General features: G+C 39.3%; 1 protein-coding gene across 1 annotated transcript in view; it reads right to left on the reverse strand.

Moving 5' to 3' along the window:
- GCLC (glutamate-cysteine ligase catalytic subunit) overlaps window positions 1-20,314 on the reverse strand; it is a 79,397-nt gene that overhangs the window by 19,598 nt on the left and 39,485 nt on the right. Inside the window, exons 3-8 of the mRNA XM_073626673.1 lie at window positions 13,727-13,909; window positions 11,696-11,809; window positions 10,898-10,956; window positions 10,679-10,815; window positions 10,503-10,577; window positions 38-154 (exon numbers count right to left, since the gene is read on the reverse strand). Of these exons, the coding sequence (XP_073482774.1) occupies window positions 38-154; window positions 10,503-10,577; window positions 10,679-10,815; window positions 10,898-10,956; window positions 11,696-11,809; window positions 13,727-13,909 (685 nt within the window). The remainder of the gene's footprint in view (window positions 1-37; window positions 155-10,502; window positions 10,578-10,678; window positions 10,816-10,897; window positions 10,957-11,695; window positions 11,810-13,726; window positions 13,910-20,314) is intronic.

The following is a 20,314-nucleotide window of genomic DNA, read 5'->3' on the forward strand; positions in this document are numbered from 1 at the left end:
GAAAGGAATACATACAGAATTCTAATCTACTGTATACCTCCAGGCCTCTTTCCTCTTTAGTTCGATCGTCTACAGAGGCAGAAATAACTCCCCATCGACAGTCAATGTCCGACACATATCCTCTGTAGAAAGGAGCAGCTGCACTCAGAGCCATCTAAGAGGAAGCAAAATAGATTTACAATCTCTGCAGTTCTTCTGTACACAAATTAATGCATAGTGTTCTGCCAATACAAAGCTAGTGAACAGACTGGGAAGGACTCAATATTTGTCAGTACAGCTACAGTGCCTTGAAAAGGTATTTATATTCCTTGAATTTTTCCACATTTTGTCATGTTACAACTAAAAACGTAAAATGTTTAGTGGATTTTATGTGATAGACCAACACAAAGTGGCACATAATTGTGAAGCGGAAAGAAAATGATTTTCAAATTTTTTTACAAATAAGTGTGAAAAAAGTGTGGCGTGCATTTGTATTCAGCCCCCTTTACTCTGATACCCCTAACTAAAATCTAGTAGAACCAATTGCCTTCAGAAGTCACCTAATTGGTAAATATAGTCCAACCTGCGTGTAATTTAATCTCAGTATCAATGCAGCTGTTCTGTGAAGCCCTCAGAGGTTTGTTAGAGAACCATACTGAACAAACAGCATCATGAAGGCCAAGGAACAGACAGGTCAGAGATAAAGTTGGAGAAGTTTAAAGCAGGGTTTAAAGAGATAATAGAATGATAGATAATAGAGGGCAAGGAGGGCATTAATCAGAGAAGCAGCCAAGAGGCCCATGGTAACTCTGGTGGAGCTGAAGAGATCCTCAGGACAACTATTAGTCCTGCACTCCACAAATCTAGCCTTTATGGAAGAGTGGCAAGAAGAAAGCCATAAGAAATCCCACTTGCAGTTTGTGAGAAGGCATGTGGAGGACACAGCAAACATGTGGAAGAAAGTGCTCTGGTCAGAGACCAAAATTAAGCTTTGTGGTAGAGGTGCACCGAAATTTCAGCCGCCGAAAACGGTGTTTTCGGCCGAATGAAAACAAAAAACCCACAGCTGATACCGAAAGGGGGCGTGGTCCACCCTGGGTGCCGCCCATTGCGGGAGTGTCATCCTGGCGCCCCCAGTTCCCAACTCCCTCCTCGATGAGAGCTCAGTGTTTCACTGAGCTGAATTGCCCAGTGGCAGTAACAATGTGGGACACTGAATCAGCGTGACAGGATTACAGGAGGCGGGACATTGTTACTGCGGCCCAGGCAATTCAAATCCAGCTCTGTGACACGGAGATCTCCGCTGATGCAGGCACAGGCAGGCTGCATATATTGGGCACTTGTAAAGCTGCATTGATCTCTTGTATGTCTGCTAGAGGTGCACTGAATGGAAATTTTGCTGATACTATTAGCAGTGTGTTTAAGAGATTGTAGACATGATACAAGAAATGGTTAGAGACTGCATTTTCCTTAACCTTTCTTGCACTAAAGGTGCCAATAATGGCCAACAATAAATGTATATTAATTTAATCTAATTAAAAAAGTTGAATACAATTATATATAAATATATTTTTTTTAAAAATCTGTAATTTTCGGCCTAGTGCATCCTTCATTTTTGGTACCAAAATTTCCATTCGGTGCACCCCTACTTTTTGGCCTAAAAGCAAAATGCTATCTGTGAAAACCAACGCTGCACATACCCTGAACACACCACCCTCACGGATAAACATAGTGGGGTCAGCATCATGATGTGGGGATGCATTTCTTAAGCAGGGACAGGGAAGCTGGTCAGAGTTGATGGGAAGATGGATGGAGCCAAATACAGGGCAATCTTAGAAAGAAAACCTGTTAAGAGTCTGCAAAAGACGAGACTGGGGCAGAGGTTCACCTTCCAGCAGGACAACGACCCTAAACATACAGCTACAATGGAATGTTTTAGATCAAAGCATATTCATGTGTTAGAATGGTCCAGTCAAAGTCCAGATCTAAATCCAATAGAGAATCTGTGGAAAGACTTGCAAATTACTGTTCGCAGACACGCTCCATCCAATCTGACAGAGCTTAAGCCATTTTGCAAAGAATGGGCAAAAATGTCACTCTAGATGTGCAAAGCTTGTAGAGACATACCCACACCCAAGACTTGCAGCTGTAACTGCAGCGAAAGGTGGTTCTACAAAGTATTAACTGGGGGGGGGGGGCTGAATACAAATACACGTCACACTTGATATATTTTTTAAAAATTTTGAAAACCATTTATCATTTTCCTTCCACTTCACAATTATGTGCCACTTTGTGTTGATCTATCACATAAAATCCCAATAAAATACATTTACGTTTTTGGTTGCAACATGACAAAATGTGGAAAATTTCAAGGGTATAAATGCTTTTGCAAGGCACTGTATAAGCCAATTATCACCTTTGCCTACATAAACAAGTCACAGCTTAAATGTCTTGACTTGAGGGGTTGGTCAGACATACAGACATGACCAAACACCCTTAAATTCTGTATAAGACAGCAATATAGAAACTCATAAGCTAAGCGTGGACAAGACTGGCAGCAACTGCTTACTGAGAGCGAGAAAACCCTCAATCAGGACAGATTTCTTAATGTGTCTGACAACCACCAACAGCATCAAAAGCAACCAGACTGAGAAGTGGTCAGCTCAAGTCTATAGTACCTTTTGTTCAAGTGGAAAAAAATTGCACCAACTTGCCTATGCACAATACCAATAGTGGTTAGATGTACTGAGATAAAAATTGGATTATTTGGCACAGCCTAAAATCCTTTAACTGGAGTCCATGCCGCCTACATGAGGATTTGGACCAAAAAAAAAAACCCCCAAAACACACACACACCAGAACTTGTGGGGCAGTCTTCAGTTCAAATTGCCACCTGAAGCACCCAAAGTTAGCATAAGTGAGGTCTGAACATGCACCGCAAAAATCGTGTCAACAAAAACCAAAATGGAAGTCTTGCACGTCTGGGAAAGTGTTGTCAAAAGATGGAACCTGATCATTAAGATCATATTTGACTAATAGAAAAAAAAAAAAAAAAAAAAAAAACCACAACCAAAGTCAGAGGTTCCAGAATGTGGATTGGGAGACAGTATTCCACCAGTGTCCTTCAGGTGCCCATGTTCCCTGCACCAACAAAGTGTCTAGAACTCCTCCCCAGCCAGTGAGGAACTTTTAAGAAATTGTAAAAAGGAAGGATTACCAACTCCAAAGCTGGATTCCTTAACCACCAGTCTAGATAACCCAATATTTGGCAGCAGGCAATTTGGTTTGTCCAGAGAACTGATCAGCCCCAAGATGATAGGATCTTGAGTTGTACATGTCTGGCATGGAACTAGGCAAACAGGGGGAGATGGGCGGAGCCTAGCGGAGCAGACATGCATTGTTAGAGCTCCGCACCGCTGAGGAGAGAGGAGAAGGACAAAGCGGAGCCTGCAGGCTCAAAAGGTATCCATTTGAACCTTTTTGCCCCAGGGAACAAACTGTGAAAGTTTGGGCAGGAAATATGGTACTGGGAGGAAACCGTGGCAGAAATAAAAATCACCTCACAAAGAGCTCACAGGCACTCACTGCAACTAAAGCAGCTCCAGTCACCTCACAAGATACAGCATCAGGGCGCTCTCACAGACAGAAAATGTCACAGCAAGACTCTCCATTTGAGTCAGATACAGAACAAATCCTCTCACAAACTTCTCCACAAGCCTCCTCAGCATCCCCAGTAATATTATTACAATTTGAAAAGATGCTTCATAAGGCTTTAAAACAAACCTCAGACCAAATAACAAACAGCCTAACCAAAGAAATAAGAGAGCTGGGAAACCGCACCGCAGCCCTAGAAATAAAAATGGATGAAATTGAAATTACAACCCAAGTAAATATAACAGAATTGGAACAATTAAAAGAAGAGAATTTAATACTTCAAACTAAGCTCGAAGATTACGAAAATAGAGCCAGACGTTCAAACTTGCGCATAAGGGGAATACCTGAAACTGTGACAGACCTGCAATCTACTATTACTGCTCTATTACAAGAACTAAAGCCAGATATCCCTATTGAACGTTTAGAACTGGACAGAGTACACAGAGCCCTCACAGCCAAAAAGAAAGATGGACCCCCACGTGATATAATCACAAAATTTCATTATTACAGAACGAAAGAACAAATACTAATTGCTGCAAGAGAAAAAAAGGAACTTAATTTTCAAGGACACAATTATCAAATTTTTGCTGACCTATCCCAACTTACTATTACTAAAAGACGATCCATGAAACCCCAACTAATGGAACTGCAACGCCACAACATTATGTATCAATGGGGCTTCCCCTTTTCAGTCAGATTTAACTACCAAGGTACAATTTACAGAAGCAGATCAGCAGATGAACTACAACAAACCCTTTTAAAATTAAATCTGACAGAACCCACAAGCAGCAACTCCCACACGCAGAAGAATGGCATCATCTTCACCTTCAGGCAGCACCCAGAAAATTCCAGAACAAAATGGGAATCATCATTCTCACAAAAGAGGCCATTATGCCACATCATCCATGGACCAAGAAGATTCAATGGACTGACATCCTAATTCCTGATATCTCTTCATTTATTATACTAAGAGATGGTTCTCTATAATAAACCTGTATTTATAACTGAATGTAACTGCATTCTGATAGTCACACACTGTGTGGGATCATGTTACATTCCAGTTATATTTCTTATTACTTCTGATTCATATAGCCTTAGAATATATAAGTGAAATAAGGAAATTCTTGTTCAGTTATATATTATCAGGTAATAACAATAGATTTATTACTTTTTAGGACAAATATGTTCAATAATCCAGAAGTAATGGAAGCTTTTTCTTTCTTTTCTTAAAACAAATATATCATTACCTAACTAGTTCCTAGAATTATGTTTTTGTTTATTCTAATCTGAAGCAATACAACCTCAATTTTATAAGTTAACATATCTAAACAGTTACATATGAATAAAATATGTAATTGTTTACTCTAAAAGGGTTAAAATCCCAAAATAATTCAAACTATCTTCATCAATACCAAAGTTATTAACAGTACCTTTCTAACTGAATTATTTAGCCTAGGGCAAGACTAACCATATACAACCACCCTAGAATAAATAATTTCAACAAAAACTATATTCTGCACTCCAATTAATGAAACATCATTTTGATGTCTTTTGACATAGCACTTCTCTCCTGTAAGCGGAAGATCCGTGTACCCCCATTAGCCCTCCTCATTCTCCCAACCATATTATGTGGGAGTGTGACGAAGGCACTTATTCCCCTGAGAGAGATATTTATTCTCTTTCATGGGTAAATTGTGATTACTTGCAAAAAATAATTTATACAATGTATCATCTAATCTCATATGTTTTTTGTTTACTCTTTACTCCAGAATTCACTGGTTTCTTTTCTATCTATTCATCTCTTCAGTCCACACAGGTTGATCTGCGTAGTCAGCTCTGCATAACAAAAAGTAAGTCAAAACTATTTGATCTGTTGCCATGGCACCACTGAATATACTTTCCCTGAATGTTCAGGGAATAAATGTCCCTCAAAAAAGGACCAAAGCCTTCCGTACTTTCCATAACAAGAAGGCTAACATAGTATGCCTCCAAGAAACACACTTCACCAAAGATTCTACTCCAAAATATATTTCTCCTTTTTATCAACAAATTTACACGGCTTCTGCCTGTACCAAGCAAAGGGGAACTCTAATTGCATTTCACCGATCCACACCATTCACCTTATCATCAGAAATTAAAGACCCAGAAGGTAGATACCTGATACTCATGGGTTATATAATGGATACAGCAATCACGGTGATTTCCTACTACGCTCCTAACAAACAACCTACACCATTCCTCTCACATATATTACAAGTGATTAATACACACAAAATAGGAACAGTGATAATGTGTGGGGATTCGAACCAGGTCCTCCTCCCATTTCTAGATAAATCACCTTTTACACCATCCAAAATAACCTCTAGATTACCTTTTTCTCAACTTCTTTCCAAATACAATCTGGTAGATTCGTGGAGAGAAAGTAACCCAATGAAAAAGAAATTCACTTATTTCTCGCACCCTCATCAAACCTTCACCAGAATAGATCATATTTTTCTAACAATAGGAATGATACCAGAAATTATTGCATCAGATATAATTCCGATTCCATGGTCTGACCATAATGCAGTATACACTACTATAGCCTCAGCCATACCAAAAGCGCATGACCCAACGTGGTACTTATCGGACATAATGCTCAAACACCCACTACATCAGATGGCCATTGAACAAGCTTTAAAGGAATATATATCAATTAATAATACAACAGACATCTCCCCGATAACACTGTGGGAAGCTCATAAGCCTGTCTTGCGTGGTACAATACAAAGACAAATGGCACTATTTAAACGGGAACGCAAAAATCTAGCAAAAAAATTAGAACTCAATTTTAATGCAGCCTACATATCATTTCAAGATAATCCATCTCAGAGTACAAAATCTCATCTGGAAAAATCTAGATTGGAATACGATCTATTTCTCACTGAGTCAGTTGATAAATCCCTCAAACGCTCCAAACACAATTTCTACATGAATACAAACAAACCAGGTACATATTTGGCTCGGGCATTAAATTCAACTAACAAATCTTTCAAACCAATACATTTGAAATGATCAAAAAATGTTTACACTTGTAATCCAGTTAAAATAGTCCATAAATTTCACTCACATCTCGCAACTTTATACAAGACAAACAATGAATTTAATCCTACAGAGGCTGAATCCTTCTTCTCAAAAATAACCTTACCTGAGTTATCTCAGAATCAAAAAAGCAGTTTGGATGAGCCTATAACTATAGATGAAGTTGCTAACGCCATAAAAGCCCTAAAACTTAACAAAAGACCAGGCCCAGACGGCTACTCGGCTTTATACTATAAAACATTCTCAGAAATACTCTCTCCCATTCTCACTGAAACTTTTAACAAACTTCTAGATGGACATTCTTTTCGGCAAGAAACACTAATGGCAATTGTTTGTATGATCCCAAAACCCCTTTCTGATGATACTTCCTGTGTGAATTATCGGCCTATCTCTGTTAAACCTCGATATTAAATTATTAGCAAAAATAATAGCAAAACGCCTCAATAGCATTATAGGGAAATTAATACATAGAGATCAAGTAGGCTTCATGCCAAATAGACAGGCAGGCGATAATATACGCAGGGCAGTGTTATTGGCACATATTGCTAAAAAACGGAAAATCCCTTTATGTTTTCTATCTCTCGATATTAAGAGGGCATTTGACACAGTATCCTGGCAATATATGCAATATTCATTACAAAAATGGGGTTTTGGACCCCACTTTTTAACATGGATCAAAGCATTATATAATAAACCCAAAGCCTATATAAAATATGCTGGATACAAATCTGAAGCCTTTAATATCGAAAGAGGTACCCGACAGGGTTGCCCATTATCTCCCTTATTATTTGCCCTTATTCTCGAACCCATGGCCCAATACATCAGAACAAACCAAACTATAACTGGCATTGAAGTAGGAGGTATTACACACAAATTATGTATATTTGCAGACGATATATTACTTTTTCTATCATCACCACAGGTCTCTGGTCCTAACTTAATACCAGCTCTTGATGGATTTGCAGCCCTATCCGGCCTTATGATTAATCCTAAGAAATGCCTAGTGCTTAATATTTCACTCACAAACATGGAATTGATCTCGGCTAGGGCTGCACTCCCATTCACATGGGCAGAAAAATCAATCCCATATCTTGGAATTCATTTACCAGCATCTCATTCTGACTTATTCTCAACCAATTATCCTCCTGTATTAAGACAGATCACAAATCTAATAAAACAATGGTCGCAACTTCCTTTATCCTGGATAGGGAAGATTAATGCAATCAAAATGACTATTCTACCCAAATTGCTTTATCTATTCAGAGTCCTCCCTATTCCAATTCCTTCCTTTTTTTTGAGAATAGTACAAAAAAGAGCAACTTCGTTTATATGGGGCTCTTCTAAACCACGTATACCTATACACACTACATCTTCCCAAAAATAAAGGAGGCCTGGGATACCCTAATTTTACTAACTACTACAGAGCAGCACATTTGGCCAGTCTGTCCAAATACCATGAAAAACAGGAAATCCCATTATGGGTATTTATAGAGGCTTCAGAAAATGACCCTCTATTAATATCAAATTTATTATGGCTTGATCCTAAAGACCGCTTTAAAATTCATAATCCCATAACTAAACACTTCTTATCTCTCTGGGATAAACTAAAAACCAAATATCAGTTACAATGTCCACACAATCCTCTCCTTTCTTTTATCAGAAATCTGGCCTTTTATCCGGCATGGATCTACCCAAATTCTTTTAAAGCTTCGACAACATCAGGCATTCAGACACTAAATGACTTCATAGCATCTAAATCATTCCTTTCATTCCCATCGCTTAGAGAAAAATATGATCTACCAAACTCTGAGATATTTAGATATCTCCAAATCAAAAATTTCTATACACCATTCCTAAAGGGGGATACACCATTATCCCAATTATCCATTTTTGAATCAATCTGTACAAAAGATCCATTTGCTAAAGGTACAATTTCATCACTTTATAATCAATTATATGGAGTAGCAAATCTTAATAGACCCTCTTACGTTCAGAGGTGGGAGGAGGACCTGGGACGAACTTTAGAAGACAAGGACTGGTCTAACATATGGCTCACATCTAAATCATCTTCACCCAACATCTTAGCACTGGAGACAAATTATAAAGTCCTAACTCGCTGGTACCTAGTACCCGCTAAAGTGGCAAAATATTCACCTAATACCTCAGCTCTTTGTTTTCGAGGATGCCCAGAAATAGGCACATATTTACACATATGGTGGATGTGCCCAGTAATCCAAACCTTCTGGAAGGAAGTCTTCGTGATTGCATCTAAAATATTTTAAAAAATAATACAACCAGATCCATATTTAACTTTACTTAATCTAAAACCGGAATGGTTAACACTCTCTCAATTCAAACTTATGATCCAACTAATAACGGCTGCAAAACAAACAGTGGCCAAGGCATGGAAATCTCCTACATTGGTACTAGCAGAAACAATTCACAGAATGAATAATACAATGTCCCATGCTAAGATGGTAGCCATCGATCAAAATCAAATTCCAAACTTTGAAAAACTTTGGCATCCTTGGATAAAACAACAGTTCCTGTCAAACTTCAATGACTCTGTCCTGTTGCCATGGTAACAGATTAAATGACTTACAGAGACACCCATTCTAAGGCTTCAAAGAGAACTAAAAAGAATAATAAACTGACGAGCAGGACAACCTTGTGGACCATACCTCTACCTTTCAACCCTTTTTCTTCTTTCTCTTTCCTTTTCTCCACCTTACGATTAAAGCTCATTATCAGAATTTATTTGACCTATATACACTCTACTTGTAAACAATATGTATAGTAGGTATAAATCATTTAAATACCTACAAAAGTAACTAAGGAAATGATATATATCTTTAATTTAGGTTTACGTGAACCCAATGTTTAATATTTGAAATTTCATGATATTTACCTATATAAACCCTACTGTAAAACAATGAGCTTACTTTATAGATCCTTGTAAACTTACTTTATGTATCTTTATAACATTTTATACTGAATAAACTTCTTTTGACAAGGAACTAGGCAAACAGGATTGCCTTGAAAGAGACTGGCTACCATCAACCCCATAACTCATGCAGAAGTTTAGAGTAATACTGGACTGAAGAGTGAATTTTTTTTTTTTTTTTTTTGAGAAACAAAGAAAAAAAAAAAAAAAAGGCATTATTTCTTGCTCAAAAGCCTGCAGAGCATTGAATTCGCGATCCACTGATCGTTGGTGCAATGTTGTGCCTGCAGACATGTCTTCAGGATTACGGTTTGAAAGCTGGAGGACAAGTCAGTGGACTATGAGGGCATCATCAGCACCCTCCCAGTCCATTGAGGACTACAAGCTGTCTGACAGTGGCTGACAGGACTTGTAGTTTTCTCATTCAGATTCCCATGAATGAATGACTGGACTGCACAGGTGGAACCCTGAACAGCTGCACAGTTTTCAAATGTGGCAGCTGGTGCTGCTAGAGGAACCCTGCCAGCTATCTTGGTTTGGAATCAGGGGAGCAGGCAGAGGTGCTATAGAACGTTGCACCCCGTAACCTGCTCCAATAAGGTGAAATTATTTTAACATTCCGTAACTATGTGGATGTAGGAGATGCATCTGTGCATTGTAGTGCCAATGTTTAAGACTGTCTCATAATGTGTTGTGTGTTTTTTTTTTTGTGGTGTAAACTCTTGTTACTAGACATCAAATTTGGTTTTACAGTTTGATAGGTTTGAAAACATCTTACATAAATGATAGTGTTGATAACATAAAATGTTGTAAGACCAGTGACCAAAGAGAACACAAATCTTACCACAAGTGGACATATAGTAGCCAGCTGGTCATACAGGTATCGTGCTTCTGCAATGCTACATGCCTGAAAAGTGACCTAATGCATGGAGAAAGTATAAGGATTAATGTAAATTAGGCAAGTACATATGGGTCAGAGCTTGTTTCAGCTCTTCTATGTGCAAGTGCGATATTACACACCTGGAGGCAGCAGTTGCCCATCCCGAAACCCATGGCATCCATATAAATATGATCAGGCATTGCTGCTTTTGCATCATCACCGGTAGCATTTGGGAATTTTTCAATAAATGGAGAGGGGGTATTTTGGTCTCTAAAAACTGCACAAAACAGAATATAAATAAGCTGTCAGATGTTGACAATACATAGCTTGTTCTTCTGTAAATTACCAGATCTACTCACTTGGAACATTAATGGACACTTTTTCTCCACGTCTGTGCCGAATATTTCTCGTCAGAGTACTGTGGGGGGGGGGGGGGGGGGAGAGAAAAAAAAAAAAAAAAAGTGACAGTGTTGTGTTATGACATAAATTGGGTGTAAATAGCTTAAACTAGCTTATTCTGGGAAAGCAAAATAGTAACAGCCTCAATGATCCTCTACTCGGCTCCCCACTGGTGCTCTTGGCTCTTCCTTTCCATGTGCCACCAAAATGAAGCCATACATGTAGACGCACTCCCGAGCCCAGCTGTGTGTGTTCATAGACACAGTGCGTCTCAGCCCTGCAGCCCGCTCCCAGGATTTGGTTGATTCTGGGAGAGTCAATGGCTCTCATTGCTGCCTTCATCCTACAAGTGAGGAGAGAGTGGAAAGCTTTTGCAGACGGGCACTGCGCTTTGAGTTAGGACTAAAGTATTTATGGAGCAAAACAAATAGAAACTTTTTATCTCAAAAGCAGGGAAATTTGGTACCAAATTTAACACCAATGAAGCTCTTGATTAACTCATTGGAGGATATAGCACAATCAACCTCCAAAATGCTTCTACACCAGGTGAAAGACAGTCGTGTTATGATATTGGAAACTTTTTCCAGCTCCTTTTAAAGAACATATCCAGAACATTAAATGGAGAACATCTGCACAGCACGTTTACAAAAGACTCTGTATACTGTAAAGCATGATATTCAGAGGTTGTGTAGCTGAAAAATTGAGTAATGGAAGCTGCATCTAAAAACACAGTACATCAGATGCAAATGCAAGCACACCTAAATCGTGGATGCTTGTTGATTGCTTCATCTGGAAAGAAAAGCGACTTGGATGCACCCTTCTCCACTGGGGTGGGTAGAAATTCTGGCAATGTAAATCCAGGACATCCCAATCTACAAATACAAAAATCCTACAGGTTAAAAACATTTTAGTAGTACAATGAAATCATTTAAAGTGGATCTGCATAGGAGAGAAATATGGCAACTGCCATTGACGACTTGAAGGTGAAAGTTTAATATGCAGATATCCCACATATACACCAATCATTAGGGTTTGTTGAATTTAATCACAGCATCGCGATTCGGCATCGATGCTACCAACGGTATAAATTGGTTTTCGGATGACGTCATCCACGTGCTGCGCCCTGCCTCTCCGAACAGAGCTGTGGGCATTAGCCGCGCCCTCTTTTTCAGCCTCCTGCTGACGCCATCCCCAGCAGCCCGGCGTTGCCGTGTGTTAAGCTGGCTGCTGTAGGAGAATAGACGAGACACATGGAGCGAGGGTCTGACTCAAAGTCCCCAGATAGCCCTCCTCGGCTCACTGTCACACAGGCTGCTGTGGAAGAGCAATGTCTGCGTCCCACGTGTCTCCTCTGCCCTCCTCACAACAGGCTGCTGTGGGCAGCAAGAGACCCGAGCAAGCCAGGCCAGCGTCCCAAGAGGATTACTGGATGGCTGCGTTTGTCCTCCTCACAGGTTGCTGTGGGCAACCAATGCACATCAACTTAAGTTAGACAGACATCGACAGTAAATATCTGACGCACCATTATGTGCAAATTTGCCAAATTATGATCGTAATAAAATAAACATGATGGTGAACCTAAACATTAAAGTGACCATGCCATTTCATTATGGTTTATGTATGTCTTACTGATGGAATCACTTTACTACGTCAATACTTTTTTGTATGATAGTTTTGCTCATCACTGCCCCACACATGCATGCAGCCATGCCATGCATTGCATGTGTGGGGCAGTGTTGAGTAAAACCATAAATCATACAAAAAAAAAAAAAAAAAAAAAATTGACGTAGTGATGTGATTCAGACATACAAACCATAATGAAATGGCATACGTTGTTTGGGGTGGGGGGGCATTTTCCACAGTCTGCAGACATACTAGAGGAGATGGTCAGTCTGACCACCTCCTCTAGTATTTTGGGGGGGAGCCTGGAGCTCCTCTTTAAGTTGTCTGCTGTGTTTAGACTTTGCTACATGCAGTGGAGTTTTTTTTGGAAACAAAAAGTTGGTTTGAATTTTTTTTTTTTTAAAGAAAAACTATGGCCAGTAATCGTGATGCATCCCGGAACCAAATGCTTGACAGGTTAATCGTAATTGAATGACTAGTGAAGATGCGCACCTCTACCAATCAGCCATAAAATTTATGACCACTGACAAGTTAAGTAATTAACACCGATTATCTCATTATCATGGCATCTGAACGTTGGTGGGATATATTAGACAAGTAAACCGGTTACTGAGGTTGATATGTGAAAAGCAGAACTAAATGGGCATTGCAGTTTGTTGCGTATGGGGCTGTGAAGCCACAGACCAGTTGTGGTGCATTGCATGGGGTGTCTATGGATTGACAACACTGCCCGTTTCTGAAACCCTCCCACTGAGTTGCAGTATTTAAGGGTGGGGTTTATATCTGCAGAGCACAAAGTTTATTTTTTTTTAGGCTTGTGCACCACATAGTAACAGGATTTGGGATTGGTTAAAAGGTTGTCACATAGGTGCCTTAAAATGCACTTTAAGCAGTCTTAGCAATAGTAATACTCGCACTCAAAAAGTCAGTAGAGTGATCACCTACTACTCAGAACTCTCCAGAGTAAAGGCTTGAATGACAGCACCTGAAGATTCTAGGCGATTTATCAAATAAATGGACACAGCATAGCATGTGTTGTAGAATTATTATATCAATTCTTAATAAAACTAAAGCCCAGTTATGAAAGCACCAAAGTTTTGAGTTTTTTCCCCATACGAGACCAATTACATAAAATGCAGCAAAAGACTATTATGATCAGTAGATACCTTGGAAAAGAGGTAACAGTGCATATTGACTGGTTGTTTGGTAAAAGTGATGAGGCTTCCTGCCGACGTTTCCGCATATTGTCTTCCACGGTGTTAAATTCTGCCATTGTACCTCCATAAGGCTGTCCTGGTGTCCCCTCAATCATGTAACTGCCATACTCTGGTCTCCAGAGTGTTGGATGACTATATGGGTAGGAATAAAAGCAAAGTGGGTAAATTAACTGCATTTCACACTACATCAAAGAAACAAAAACAAAAAAAAAAAAAAAAAAAAAAAAAAACCAGGAGATACAATTTAGACATCTGATGGTAATCATCTGAGTGTCAGTTCTAACAGGGACGGCTTCAAGGTCGATAGACTCATCAGACCGAAGTCACCCCGTGCAGCGCAACTTCAGTGCGGCTCGCAAAATGACTTCTGTATAGAAGCCAATGCAAGCCGCTCCAAAGTCGCCCCAAAAGTAGTACAGGAACCTTTCAAAATAGTCACTCCTATTAGAACGGTTCCATGGCAATGCATGGAGCGCGACTTGTCAGGCGGCTAAGTCGCCCCTGTGTGAACCGGCACTTATAGTTATATTCAGATGGGTTGAAAAGCAGAGAAGATATACAGCAGGCTTTGAAAATAAATAAATAAATAAATAAATAAATAAAAAGTTAAGTATAAATATTGGATTTTTATCCAATGAACATTGCTTTCAAAAAGACAGGACAAAGGAATAGCCTATATCAGTGATGGCGAACCTTGGCACTAGAGGTCGACCGCTATGGGTTTTTCTCTGGCCTTGCCGATATTTAGAAAGCGCAGCGGCTGATATATGATGCTGATTTTTTTGGGCCGATATGTTAAGCCTATTTGTTTTTTTTTTTTCCCCCCTTCATCTCATAAAATCTAACAGTTAGACTCCTTTCACAATGGGGCGTTTTTCAGGCGCTTTTGGGCTAAAAATAGTGCCTGTAAAACGGCTCCCCTGCAGTCTCAGTGTTAAAGTCAGAGTGCTTTCACACTGAGGCGATGCGCTGGCAGGATGTTAAAGTCCTACAAGCAGCATCTTTGGAGTGGTGTATACCGCTCCTCCACCATTCCTGCCCACTGAAATAAATGCGCACCGCTGCCGAAGCGCCTGCTTCAGGGGCGCATTCAACCCCTTCCTCGGGCACTAGCTGGGTTATAAGCGCCCCGCTAGCAGCCGAATAGCGCCACTAAAATGACGGTAAAGCGCCGCTAAAACTAGCAACGTTTTACTGTCAACGCCCACCTGCTCCAGTGTGAGAGCAGCCTTAAGTAATAAGTGATACAGAAAATTTCTTACATTTAAATAGGTAATCAAAACTTTTGGACTTTACTGCTTAGTTTTTTTTTTTTTTTTTATTCCCTAGGGTCTCCGCTAAAAAAATATATATAATTTTTGGGGGTTCTAAGTGATTTTCTAGCAGAAAATACAGGATTTTTACTTGTAAGCAACAATGGTTAAACTGAGAACTCCTCCACAAGGAGTTCAGTTCATTGACAACTGGAAACATTGTATCTTCTTAGTTTCTTTTAGAAGACTTGGCAGGCTGCCAGAGAGGATAGAAGTCACTCCATAGAAGACTTCAGGCAACTTGCATTGACTACTATTAGGCCCCTTTCACGCTGGGGCAGTAGGGGGCGTCGGCAGTAAAACAGCGCTATTTTTAGCGCGGTATTCGGCCGCTATCGGTGCGGTTTTACCCCCCGCTGGCGGCCGAAAAAGGGTTAAAACCACTCGTATAGCACGGCTATTGCAGCAGTATAGCCGCGCTGTTCCATTGATTTCAATGGGCAGGAGCGGTGAATACACCGCTCCAAAGATGCGGCTGACAGGAGATTTTTTCTTCTCCTGCCAGCGCACCGCTTCAGTGTGAAAGCCCTTGGGCTTTCACACTGAACAAACAGAGGAGGCTGTTTTGGGGCGGTTTGCAGGCGGTATTTTTAGCGCAATAACGCCTGCAAACCGCCCCAGTGTGAAAGGGGTCTTACAGAAGTCATTTGCAAGTCGCGCTGAAGTTATAATCGGCCTTTATCAGCACAATCGGCCGACCTCTACTTGGCACCCCAGATGTTTTGGAACTACATTTCCCACAATTCTCTTGCACTCTGCAGTGTAGTTGAGCATCATGGGAAATGTAGTTCCAAAACATCTGGGGTTCCAAGGTTTGCCATCACTGGCCTATATTATACTGAAGTAACCACAATGCCTTGTAACAAAAAAAAAAAATCCATCCATTATTATCTGCATGAAAAAGAAACCACCATTTTAAACAGCTACAGAGTGGGAAGGGATAGAACCGTGGTCAAGTTTTATTAATGGAATGTGAATAGTCCTCTGCTGTACTAGAAGAATGAAATAGTGTGAATAACCCAGTAACGTCAAAAGGGAATTGCTGCAATACTTAATGTGTTCACAACTACACGTGCATAAGATTTATAAGTGGTCTTGCTCTATTCCTTGGCGAATAAACATAATAAATGTATCCGATACTATATGAATGTGAATGAACAAATAGTCCAAAAAACAAAAAGTGATCGATATCCAAAATAGAATGTGATGTTGAGTCAGCTGATGGAAATCAAGTGCTCAAGTTTTAACCGATGATCAGTCCTTTGATAGATTACTCCAACACATTCTTTATACTTTCCACCAACACCTCAGTGCTCACAGAACTCTCACCTCCTATCTACATAGCAAGAGGCCTTGATCAAAATCCAATATGGGTTTAAGGATCCTTCCTCCCAGGACCTCCTCCGTATCCGTCTACAGTCAAGGATCCAGACTCCTATGACTCCAGTTTCATATGTGGGGGTGAAATAGACCATATGCCTTTAATAGTGTGATATCTTTTTAATAAATGATTTAATTGTAAAACATTAACATGAGTGCATCAAAAAGCACAATAAATTGCACATAAAATAGTAAAAACTGGTTTCCACCCCACGTCACTTCCGGTCCGCTATGCGGTCTGGCCACATGACTTCCTCAGGGGTATCCGGATTGATTACAGAAACATCAGTGCAGCGGATGAAAGATGCAATGGTCTGTCAGGAGTCCAGAAACCCATCGACATACATACATACATACACACACATTACAAGCAAACAGATCACAGGTGAGGATGGTTACCTTTAATAGCCATTCAAACCCCTTTGTGTCAACTTGTATGCGCATATTATCAGGCCAAAATCACCAGGGTATGTACACTTTTGATCAGGGTCATTTGGGTAGTTTGTGGGCATTATGATTTAAAAAGAGTAAACCAGTTGATAATAAATGGCTTCAGCCAAACACTAACCATGAGCGAAAGAAGTCTGTCATTAATATTCTGAAAAATGGTCAAGAAATCAAATTCTGCAAGGGTATGTAAACTTATGAGCGCAACTGTATATGCCCAATTCATAAACCCCAATACTGAGCTGTAGACTCTAACAGTGTTAATTTAGTCGACTAAATGAATACTATTTTAGTCGACTAAAATTTGACGACAACTAAAAAACATTTGGAGATGACTAAAATACGACTAAAACTAAAATGGCATTTTAGTCAAAAGACCAAGACTAAAAAACTAAATTGAAATTTGACTTCAAAATTAACACTGGTCTGTAGTGCATGTTCATACCTCAATACCATAAATAATAATAACATATTAGATTTTTCACTCTAGCAGTATGAGTTTGGAAATTGTAGAGGAATGTTAAATAATGCATTACAAATTGAATTACGCCCATTCGATTTTAGATGACTAAAATTAGTTTTAGTCAACTAAAAATATTCTGGAGATTTAGTCGACTAAATGACAAACTATTGCAGAAGACTAAAATGGGACTAAAACTAAAAAGCCATTTTAGTCCTAAGACTAAAACCAAATTGAAATTTGCTGCCAAAATTAACACCGCTCTTTAAACTATATAATCCAAATAATAAATATTCAAATAAAAATTAAGCAATAGAAAGCTTTTGGTATCCATTCATAACTGATACACACTCCAGGGTCCAATGTTGGAGACAGTTCTAATGAAACTGAAGGCCACAGTCATATCACTTCTGGTAACCATCCAGCAGAGCCAGTATACTGTATATAGATGCTAAACATCTTAAAATTAAATATTAGTATATGAAATTATGAATTATCGATATTTAATAATAATGAACATCGCATATAGATGTGCAATATGCACACCTGAAATGAAACGTGAAGCTCACATACTAGTGACTCAATTGCACAACTAAAAATTAATCATTGAAATATATTAATAAATCGCAATCCTCCGAATATTTTAACTACGCCCCTCATAGTACAACAATGGAATGAATGAAAAAATAAGAATGGATAAATAATAAAAATTACTAGAAAAACGGTTGGAGGTCAAACTCAACGTCAAACCTTCTGGTGTTAGGCCCCTTTCACATTGGGGCGGTGGGGGCGTCGGCGGTACAACAGCGCTATTTTTAGCGCTGCTGTACCGTCGCTCTTGCAGCGGTATTCGGCCGCTAGCGGTTCGGTTTTAACCCCCGCTGGTGGCCGAAAAAGGGTTAAATCCGCTCGTACAGCGCGGCTATAGCCGCGGTATTACCGCGGTATAGCCGCGCTGTCCCATTGATTTCAATGGGCAGGAGCGGTTTAGGAGCGGTGAATACACCGCTCCTTCCCCGCTCCAAAGAAGCGGCTCGCAGGACTTTTTTTACCGTCCTGCGAGCGCACCGCTTCAGTGTGAAAGCCCTCGGGCTTTCACACTGAACAAACAGCGGAGGCTGTATTTTTAGCGCAATACCGCCTGAAAACTGCTCCAGTGTGAAAGGGGTCTAAGGGTTCTCATAGTATGTATCCATTTGGATTCCTTCTAACTCAGAGTCCTAATTTTATTGCATTTTACTATGCTCCAAAACTGTAGGTGTGCTGGATTTCTATTATGAACCAATGCAAAGTGCATAGATACACTATGCTTGGGGGAATCCTTTAATATTTTGCACATCATTTTTAATGTCTTTTGGTTCTCCCTACACATTGTAATTTACAAGAACATTCCAGGAAAGACTGCGCCTTCAGTGTTACAGCTAATGAAGTCTTTAATTAGGATAAAGGCATGCTGTACAAGTAGACTCAAATTCTGCTTTTTTCTTTTGCAATTTCTTTGAATGTTAGCAGGCTTGACAATATTTACATGGAAAAAAAGACCTTCCCCAGTGGGGGGGGGATTAAATAAATATATATATATATATATATATATATATATATATATATATATATATATATATATATATATATATATATATTATATATCTCTCTCTCTCACCATTGTAGCTAGTTTATAAATAAAAGTTGTTTTGTCTGGCAAGATACTATGTAGATGTCTGTCACCTCTCAATACATGCCAATGTTTGGGATCAGTTTTTCCACTTTTGTGTTAGTCTAAAATGAAAGCTGGGGTTTCTAGTAATTGATGCTGAACTCTTGTTCCATATATCATAGATGCCCTATTTCCTTGATTTGTTCTATTTGTTTTTGTATAGATTGTTGAGTGTATTGTTTGTCAATGAATCTATTACCAATTAGTTGAGCCCGAGTCGTGTAGTCTTCATCTTTGGTACAATTATGTTTAATTCTTATATAGCTGTCCTTTTGGGATATTAAAATGGGTCTTCCCGGAGGATTCAATTTGTCCTTATGTATTTTCGGAATTGTAAAGATTACTGGTATCTTACATGACTCTGGTACAAGATATTTGGCTTCCTTTTTGTTCAGCGATACCAAAAGCTTTCTATTACTAATTTTTTATTTGAATATTATTTGGATTATATAGTTTAGTTTAAAAGAGGAACTGCAGTCTGCTCATGTAATTTGTAATAAGAACATCTTTGCCATTCTAAAGCTTCCCTCCAACCACTTTGCATATTATTTTACATACACTGATTCTGTACTTGCCAAATATGCTACAAAAATCTCCCTCCACCAAGTCTGGCTGCAGCCATTTTAACTGGGCAGCTGGAGCTGCTGCTTGTTCACTTCCTGGATTTACACAGAGGCAAACCTCCAGCTCTCATTAGGCCCTCTTATGACTTAACCCCCCCTCCCTTCCTGGCAAACTCACAAAATGAGAGCGAGAGCTGTGCATGTCGTCATAGCCTATGCTTTTTACCAGACAAGAAACAGGAAAGTGAAAAAAAAAAAAACACACACCACACTTGAAAAAAAAAATTAGTTTATTGTAAAATTTTGCAAAAGTAATGTTTCTTCATAAATTTGGACCAACATTTATACTGCTACATACAGTGGGGACGGAAAGTATTCAGACCCCCTTAAATTTTCACTGTGTTATATTGCAGCCGTTTGCTAAAACCCTTTAAGTTCATTTTTTTTCCTCAAAGTACACACAGCACCCCATATTGACAGAAAAACACAGAATTGTTGACATTTTTGCAGATTTATTAAATAAGAAAAACTGAAATATCACATGGTCCTAAGTATTCAGACCCTTTGCTCAGTATTTAGTAGAAGCACCCTTTCTATCTAATACAGCCATGAGTCTTTTTGGGAAAGATGCAACAAGTTTTTCACACCTGGATTTGGGGA

The sequence above is a fragment of the Aquarana catesbeiana genome, linkage group LG04 (assembly GCF_042186555.1).
Source record: "Aquarana catesbeiana isolate 2022-GZ linkage group LG04, ASM4218655v1, whole genome shotgun sequence".
Taxonomy (NCBI): Eukaryota; Metazoa; Chordata; class Amphibia; order Anura; family Ranidae; genus Aquarana; species Aquarana catesbeiana.